The sequence below is a fragment of the Panicum virgatum genome, chromosome 2N (assembly GCF_016808335.1).
Source record: "Panicum virgatum strain AP13 chromosome 2N, P.virgatum_v5, whole genome shotgun sequence".
In the NCBI taxonomy this organism is placed as follows: Eukaryota; Viridiplantae; Streptophyta; class Magnoliopsida; order Poales; family Poaceae; genus Panicum; species Panicum virgatum.
Genome location: NC_053146.1, coordinates 21,261,691 through 21,271,206, shown reverse-complemented (window position 1 = coordinate 21,271,206; position 9,516 = coordinate 21,261,691). Strand labels below are relative to the sequence as shown.

The 9,516-nt window shown below is 53.7% G+C and overlaps 1 protein-coding gene across 1 annotated transcript; it reads left to right on the top strand.

The window, feature by feature from the left end:
* The first annotated feature begins 7,010 nt into the window (after positions 1 to 7,010).
* LOC120660041 (protein SRC2 homolog) lies at positions 7,011 to 8,370 on the top strand. The gene has a single exon (XM_039938366.1). It carries the CDS (start codon positions 7,145 to 7,147, stop codon positions 8,141 to 8,143), a length of 999 nt encoding a protein of 332 aa, XP_039794300.1. The 5' UTR covers positions 7,011 to 7,144; the 3' UTR covers positions 8,144 to 8,370.
* The last annotated feature ends 1,146 nt before the right edge of the window (positions 8,371 to 9,516 follow it).

Sequence of the window (9,516 nt, the reverse complement as noted above, 5' to 3'; positions counted from 1 at the left end):
TGTGCAGCCCTTACAGAAAACGGCTGTAGATAGGACTAAGAGAGTACATCCTTGTAATAACATGGCGCCTACGTGTGGTCCGGAGTGGTAAAGGTCCGCCCTTGTAAACCCGATCTCTGGCTTCATCGCACAAACAGGCAACGCCAGCAAGTGGTCCAGAGCGGTAGAGGTCCGGCCTCGTAATCCCGACCTCTGATGTACACCACGATAACCACAATAAAGGAGAATTGATTTCTCAGTCTTATCTGAACTTTACCTTGATTACACTTATCCGTTTTGGTTTAACCGTCTCTTTCTCCCAAACGGAGTCTTTTCTTTAGTTACTAACGATCCAAGTTGAGTTGCTGGCTTGTGGTCAGATGGGGACACCCCTTCTAGCTGGAAGGCAATTTGGACCCCTAGGGACCTGCTCAGGAGAAGTGGTGCTCGTATCCTGGGGTAGAGAAGCTCCGCGTAGCTTAGCCTGGTAATGTACCCTAAGCCTACGTACTTCACTACCCTGTTACGAATCCCCTAGTATCCGAGACTGCTGTCCCTAGAGGTCCCGGGCTCCTTTCTAGTATAAGGCCTAGTTTCCTACACCTTGCTGCAAGGTCCGGTGGCGTAATTCATGGGATCATCAATAATGACTCAAGTCCACTCCGGTGGACCGCTCCGGCGGAGACCGCTCGCCACGGTCGACTCAAGTCCACTCCGGTGGCCCGCTCCGGCGGAGACCGATCGCCACGGTCGACTCAAGTCCACTCCGGTGGCCTGCTCCGGCGGAGACCGCTCGCCACGGTCGACTCAAGTCCACTCCGGTGGCCCGCTCTGGCGGAGACCGCTCGATACGGTCGCCCAAGTCCACTCCGGTGGCCCGCTCCGGCGGAGACTGCTCGCTACGGTCGCTCAAAGTCCACTCCGGTGGCCCGCTCCGGCGGAGACCGCTCGCCACGGTCACCAGGAGCTAGGTCCGGGGAAGTGATTCTCGCTCCCTGAGCGGTCCGAGGTCCGTGTAGCCGCTTGGCTTGGTTCCGTACCCCAAACCTACACCTTCACCTCCCTATGGAGAGCGCTCTAGTACCTGAACCTGGCAACAGGTGTTCCGGCTTCCAAGGGGTCCGGAGCACCCGCTCTCGACATGAGCACACTGACACAGCCAAGTTGCGTGGAAACACATCATGATGGTGGCCCCACCCGCGGGTCATACCTCTCCCGAAGTGGGCCCGGGGGCCACTGTCGATACCCCAAGACTGGGGTACCCCCTCTTGCTGTGTCTAGGCAAGAGTCTCGTAGTTATCCTTAACTATGCCCTGACAGCCGAGCAGCCGGACCCCTGTGGTCCGGAGCCCTACTCTCCCGACAAACGGCCCCGAACCCGCTCCGCGCTTGGGGAGGGTCCGGTGACGCCACGTGTCCCGGAAGAGGTAGCCAAAACAGCTGGGGGCCCCGGACCTCCCAGGGAGTATCGGACCCCCCGCTGGGTCACGGACCCCCATATACTATCCGTACCCCTCAGCGGGATGGAACCGACACCCCGCCTGGGGCTGGTCCGGGGCCGCCACGTGTCCGCAGGTGCGGGCACGCGCGCGGGGCCGCATGGCTCCCACTGGAAGACTCGCCTACCTACCGCATTCATTGCGGTAGGCGGAAGTGCGCTGTGCCACAGCAGAGCCCGAGGCGGCAATTGCCAGGTAGCACTGTTGGTCGCGTGTTACCAAGGTGCACAGTGCAGTCGCTGGCGCCGCCCACTCCGCATATGTCATTCTACTACGCCGCAAGCTACATTGCCCCAACGGGCGCCTCGCCGATGGGACAAATAAAGACTCCCCTCGGTCAGAGAGTCGACAGGGCGATGAAGCATATCCGAGAAGAGATTCTCAACCGTTGTAGCACCATTAATGCCTTCTGTGCAGTATACTATACATCCGCGTTGGACCCACCTGTCGGGGTCTCAACGCCTGTGTACGCATCCCCTTGGGCTATAAAAGGGAGACGCCCGTTAGACTTAGGCAGGGGCGGAAGAAGTCCCGGCAGAGGCCAGTACCCAGCCTGGGCAGAGGATAGCTTCATTCATACTAAGAACAATACGTCTCATAGTGGATGTAGGGTATTACGCTCCGGCGGCCCGAACCACTCTAAACCCGAGTGTTCTTGCGTTCTTGCCCCCAAGCTAGATCAGCCTAATCGCTTAGCGCTTTCCCGAGTACTCTCCCTCTGGGATATGTGGGTGCATTCCGCCACCCGGCTGTGGGTACCCTAAAAAGCCCACAACAACCTTGGACTTGCTCCAATTCTTTGTGTCTTGAAGTAAAGGAGGGGGCAGGTATTTATAGCAGTTAGAGGTCAGATCTTGGGTGGTTGCTTAGCTTGGACGCAGGTAGGTCGGTGGACGTAGCATCCACGCGAAGTTGAGCCTGAGACGCAGCAGAGTGGGACCGGCCGCCCTCCCCTAGGCCGGCCGGCCTAGGATCCTCCGATATTCGAATATGCCCCCAAGATTCCTTCTTGCAACATCGGTTGAAGTAATCTCCAACTGGATTTGGTCCAAACGGCCAAAACGTGAGGCCAGTCGGCCTTCCCTAGGCCGGCCGGCCTAGGATTTCAGCAGTTCGGCCACCGCCTTCTCGTGGACGCTCCATGTGTTCCTGATGTCGGTGATGTGGGTAGTTTTCTGAAACACGTGGGCAAAGACCGTGAGGCCTTCACTTGTGTTACCTTCCATCCGATGGTTGGCATTGACTTCCCTTGTGTTTCTTTGCACGTAGGTGCAAATCCAATCCTTGGATGATCAGCCCAACATCGAGTGGTCATATCGGGAGCCCATCGGGAGGACATATGAGGCCTTTCGGTCTTACTTTCACTTCTGGCTTGCCTCCCAAGTGTCTGGGGGTCCATTGGTAAGTCCCCAAGGCTATGATGATGAGTGGCAAGTGTTTTGGGGAGGTGCCCGGCCCGGCAGGGCCGCGTCGGTGATTTTCCCGGAGGCATAACTTTTTCGTCCGGACTCCATATTAGGTGATCCAAGTGTCCATTTTGATCATCTCGAAGAGCTCTTCAACCTGGTGCTGTGCTTTTGCATTTGAGAATGTTTGAAATGGTGTCATATTGTATCCATGTTTCACCATCCTTGCATATGCTTCATTTAGCGTTGTTTCTTGAGTATTTTCAGCATAGTCCTGCAAAACATCCCAAACCACCAAAACTTGTGGAACTCATTAGTTTAAATAAACTCTATATCCCAAATACTTTAAGTTCCTTTATTATTTGCAATGGTTGGCGGCCATAATGGGCGTATAATAGCCGTCAACAATCAATAGCAGTATTATCAATATCTAGGTTTCTTATGCATTTAGTTCAGCATCGATTATGAAATTGTTTAGGTCATGTTTAAGTTCAGTCTATGTTTCTTGGTACTACTAAGTTCAGGTTCAGTTTTAGTTATGAACAAGAGTTGTGCTAAGTAATTTGTCGGTCAGACATGCCCTCAGTTGCTACCTTGTTGTATATGCAATGTCTGGTGACTCTGCATTCAATTTCAGTTGTTGAAGTTTGGGTACAATTTCAGTACTATTTTGTTGCTTGGATTGTAAAATTGATTTGATCTCTGCATGTAATGTTGTTGAATGAAATGGCAATGTCATTCTTTACCCAACTACTATGTCGGGCTGCCTATGTGTTCACATTTGGAGTTGTTGCCTGTCTATTCTCGGTTTGGAGCTGCTGGCTGTGTGTTCATAGTGTGGAGCAAGTTAGCAGTATACATGTTACTGATCATGTTGTACTACAAGTTGACAGTAGACATGTTACTAATCATGAGAAAATGTGCTCAGTATACTGATTATGTTGTACTGCAAGTTGACAATATACTTGTTACTGACATTAGCAAAAAAATGCAGTTGGCAAAAAAAATGCAGGGCAATAGAATAGCATTCCAGTCTAAAGAAAACAGTTGGCTTTCAAACCTGAACCTGAACCTATTATCAGTGGACACACAAAATGCAAAACAAATTCATAGCTCACATATATAGGTTCACATCTCACAAATTGCATAATTATAAGTTCACAGCTCACACATATATGTTCATAGGTCACACAAACTGCGAAATATATTCACAGCTCACACATATAAGTTCGCAGTTCCCTAAATAAACTATTCAATGGAGTATAAATCTAGATGGTTATGCCACAAGTGCTCTATCAGGTCTACCTTCACCTGAGTGTGGGTTTCCTTGTTCTTTATCTTTTTGTAATTCTGAATGAAGGTATCAAGCTCAGGTGTTTCATTATGGGAAACTGACACCCTTTCTCCCATGTCTTTATAGTCGCAAACGTGCCCATGTTGTCAAAGTTGTAATCATATTGTCCCCTATGCTCATCTCGTTCGTCCTCTACAATCATGTTATGCATTATGATGCAAGCCATCATAATATTATGGAGCTTGTCTTCATCCCACAACTGAGCTAGACCACGAACAATTGCAAAGCGAGATTGTAGAACTACAAATGCCCTTTCAACATCCTTTCGACACACTTCTTGTGCCTTTGCAAAATATTTGTTCTTATTACCTTGTGGCTCTGGAATGGTCTTAACAAAGGTTGCCCATGATGGATATATGCCATCTGCTAGATAATAACCCATTGAATAATCATGCCCATTGATGTTATAATTATCTTGTGGACTTCCCCCCCCCCCTCAGTAAGCCTTGCAAATATAGAAGATCTTTGAAGCACATTTTTGTCATTGTGTGAACCAGGCATGCAAAGAGTGCATGCCATATCCATAGATCTTTAGATGCAACTGCTTTCAGTATAATTGTAGGCTCAATTTTATATCCCCTATACATCCCATGCCATGCAGTAGGACAATTTTTTCAACTCCAATGCATACAATCTATGGAACCAAGCATATCAGGAAAGCATCTGCTCACTCCAATTCAAACCTAGTGGTATCCTGTTCATTAGGCATCCTCAAGTACTCAGGTCCAAAAACCTCAACAACAACTACTACATAGTTTCTCAAGGCTTCTGGAGCGGTGCTCTCACCAATACGAATGTACTCGTCCAAAGCATCAGCAAGTACTCCATAAGCTAACATACAAAAAGCTGCAACGACCTTCTACAAACAAGATACTCGTAGCACGCCGGCTGCATTCCTTTTCTGCACGAAATAGTCGTTATGTTCCTCAGCAACCTTCATTATACGAAGAAATACAAGCTGCCTCACCCGAAACCTATGTCACAAGGCAATTAAAAAATTAGCAATTCTATAATAGACGTACCATGATATTTAGATAAAAAATATAGATAATATGCGAATCTCCGTCTAAAAGTCTTTGCTTTGAATGTAGGATTATCTGAGAAATAGTTTTTATAAAGAAGATCATGGTACAATCAATGTTCAAAAAGGCGGAATTCCGCGGCCGACTAAGCGCGCTTACGCACTGGGCGGAGGGGTCCCGCCTGGCCTAGGGGGGTAGGCGGTCCCCTAGGCGCCCCATGGTGGCGGCGGAGGTCAGGATGGGCGGCGCCGGAGGAGGAGGTTGGGGGCAGGTGCGCGGAGGAGGAGGCCTGCGGTGGCGGAGGAGGCAGGGATGTCGCGCAGCGGCGGAGGAGGCAGGGGACGGGCGCGGCGGCGGCGGAGGAGGTTGAGGCAGGTGCGCGGAGGAGGAGGCAGGGGACGAACCTCGGCGGCGGCGGAGGCAGGGCGGCAGGGCAGAGGAGGCAAGGGCGAGCGGAGAGGACGACCGGGAGGTGTCGTCGCGTCGAACCAGGTGACGGGGAGACGACGGGTCACGGGTGGAAGATAAGGTGGGCTGGTGGGCTATTTGGGCTGTTTTGGATCTTTCTTTTCCATTCAAAGCCCACTAGTTCCTTATTTTTTTCTTTTCTTTTAGAGTATATGGTGAAGTATACGTATTATATTGTACTGCCTAGAAAAACGCCTTGAAACGCCTAATTCCGCTTAATCCCTAGGCGGTGGGTCACCACCTAGATACCGCCTAGCGTTTTTTTTAACATTGGGTACAATAGTCTTTCACGTTATTGTGGATACGAGGATGTTATTGTGGATACGAGGATGTAATGCGTGGGCTATGGTCGCTAGCTGGCTGTTTCGGATGAGATGAATGTTGCTGCTACAGCTAAGGGTAAATTAATATTGCCAGCGGAAGACCGCACGCATACAGCCCTAATGACCGTGGAAAGCAAACGAAGATGAGACTGCAGAGCAGAGGCTGCGGACACCTAACGTCTAACGAGGGCAATAATGCCGTCAATAGTCGTCATTCCTTCGTAGCTAAGAAAGAAGGATCGTCCCAAGGCACGACAAGAAAAAACGGACAGCACTCAACGCCCCAGACGAGAGAAGAGAAGACCGCAGGGCGATCTGAGCAAGACGACACAAGAGCGGCGAGGAAGACGACGACCAACGGCCGTGTCCGCTCCCGGTTAGCGCCGTGGAGGTGCAGGTGGGGAGTGACACCAACGCCCGTTGGCGCACGGAGTGGTTGGGTCGCCCTTGGCGTCGGGTGGGCCCACGTTGATTTCTTCAGCTGCTGACGGTGCAGGCAGGCCTCGCCTCGCCTCGCCGCGCAGCCCGTGGAGTCCAATTGTCCAAGCGTTGGAGGCAGGCAGGCACCTTCCCCCCGGCAAGTGGCAGCGCACGCCAGGCCTGGCAGCCGCGTGGCCGTGGACGACCAGCTCCCTACGGCCCTGGCTCCGTTCGGCTGGCACACTTCGGGCGGCAGCTGGGGTTCGGCTGGCCTCGGCAGCCGTTCGGGCTGCTAGCCTGCTACTGCTTGACTGCTTGTACGTTCAGAGCAGCTGGGGTTCGGCTGCTGCTCGGCTGCTTCTGCTGCAGCAGCTCCAGCCAAGAGCAGCTCAATGCAGCCAGCCCTCTTCCCAGCGTCCCCACTCCCCCAGTCATAGCACGGCCAGTTCGGCCACAGGGGGTGACGGTGACGCCGTCCCGTCCCCCACGGCCCGAGGCATCCATCCACCCACCCTCTATTTATAAAGGTCGCCGTCCTCCCCGCGATGCTCCACCAGTCCACCCGGTCACCGAGCCATCGTACCCCAGAAGCTTTCTCTCCCGTCCGCCGAGTGTGCCCGCACCAGCTGATCCGCCCTCGGTCGATCACCGCGAGCGGACCGGCCGGCCGGAGATGGGGTCCCGCTACGAGGTGGAGGTGACCGTGGGCTCGGCCCGGGACCTCAAGAACGTCAACTGGCGCCACGGCGACCTCCGGCCCTACGCCGTGGCCTGGGTCGACTCCGGCACGCGGTGCAGCACCCGCGTCGACCTCGACGGCGGCGAGAACCCCGCCTGGGACGAGAAGGTCCTCGTGCCGCTCCCGCCGGCCTCCCGCCTCGACGACGCCGTGCTCCACGTCGACGTCGTCCACGCCAACGCCGACGAGGGCGTCAAGCCGCTCGTCGGCTCCGCGCGCCTCCCGCTCCGCGACGTCCTCGACGAGGCCGGCCTCGGCGGGAAGGCCGCGCGGAACCTCCGCCTCAAGCGGCCCTCGGGAAGGCCCCAGGGCCGCCTCGACGTCCACGTCGCCGTCAAGGAGCCGGCCAGGTACTACGACCCCTACCCGGCGCCGGGGGGCTACGCGCAGACGGGCACCCGCGACCCCTACGGCCCAGGCCCCGGCGGGTACTACGGCGGCGGCTCCGGCGGCGGCGGCGGCTACGGCGGGGGCTACGGCTCGGGCGCCGCGTACGGCTCGGCCGGCTTCGGCGCCGCGCAGCCGTACGCCGCGGCGCCGCCCGCAGGGTACCCTTCGGCCTACGGCTCCGCGGCGCCGCCCCCGCAGCCGGCGTACGGCGCTCCCCCCGCTGCCTCGGCGGCGTACGGCGCCGCGGCACCGGCAGCGTACGGCGCCGCGGCACCCGCGTACGGCGCTGCCCCTGCCGCCGTCGCTGCCGACGGCAAGAAGAAGGACGGCAAGATGGGGATGGGGACGGGGCTGGCCGTGGGCGCGGCCGCGGGAGTGCTCGGCGGGCTCGCGCTGGCCGGCGGGGCGAGCTTCCTGGAGAACAAGATGGAGGAGCGCGTGGCGGAGAGGGTGGAGGACAACCTGGAGAGGGAGGACTCGTACGGCGGCGGCGGCGGCTACGGGGGCGGCTACGACGACTATGGCGGCGACGAGGACTACTGATCGGATCGGATCGGACCCGATCATCTGGTCGGCGGCTATGCTTACCATCCATCGTCTTGGTTTCCTAAACATGTCTGGATCGGCCAAAACAAACCCTGTTCTTCCATTTTCTTTCCTCCGTTGTGTTCTTTCATGTTGGCGTTGCTGTTCTGTTACTTGAGACTTGAGATTATTCTCCGTGTTGAGCACTGCAAGCAAAATGAATCGATCCGCCGCGCTTGATCAGACCCTTGGAATCATTTGCACGCACACCATTTCTTGACCACGGCGGATTCGCGAGAAGTATCTGTGTTGATCGATCTACCCTCCCCCATTTCTTAATGCCTGCTGGCTGCTGCTGCTGCTGACGAACCGTGGACGAGGAATCGACGACCCACCGGTCGTCTTCCTTCTTTGTGGTGGTGGCGGTGGGCCTCACTCCTCCGATCTCTTGCTATCCATTGGGATGGGATGGAGACATGGAGTGGAATAATAATCAGCGACACCGACCTCTCTCCTCGCCCTCGGCATATGCTTTTTGCTTGCTTCCTCCATGGGTTGGATTGATTGGATGGTACATCTCCAACAACCATGTCCTCATTGCAGGACGACAACCTTCGTATCTTTGCACATTGCTTGCGTTTTCGATCGCCTCTGCCAATGGCGATGAGATGAGAGAGAGGACGAGAAGGCGCGGTGCCGTGCTCATTTCCTCTTCAGTTTCAGACGAGGGGTCGTTGGTGAAAAAGTTTTGAATTTTGGTACTGTATCACATTTTGTTATTATTTGACAAATAATATCCAATCATGAACTGATTAGGCTCAAAATATTTATCTTGTGCTAATCAGTTAGACTGTGTAATTACTTATTTTTTTGAACTACATTTAATATTTTATATATGTGTCGAAAATTCGATGTGACAAGTACTATGCAATTTTTTTTTAAAACTAACCCTTCAGTGCGACGCAGGCAGCGAAGGAGGACAAAATAAATTGACAGACAGGCCAGTCAACGTGCCGCCAGTGCCAGGTAGGCTTTCCTTTCAGTTTTTTTCTTTTAGCATGTATCAGTGATTAATTATATATTTTTGCAAAACATTTGGGGCCAACATTTTATCTGGAAGTATTGAAGCAATATATTTAAACAGTTTAAATAGTTATTCAAAATGTTGAAACAGTATAGGAAAGTGGTGCGGCCGATGCAGTACCGCGGGCCTGACGCTGGTCGGCCAAGCGAGCTTTTTTTTTTTTTTTTGACTTTCAAGCTTGTTCTCTATATTCACCTGATCAATAAGATCACGAACCACAAGGTTCTTTACAAAACTCGGGAGGGGATCAGACCATATCACAGGTTGATCCGGGTCCCTTTGTAAACCAGAACAAGCCAGTTCATGA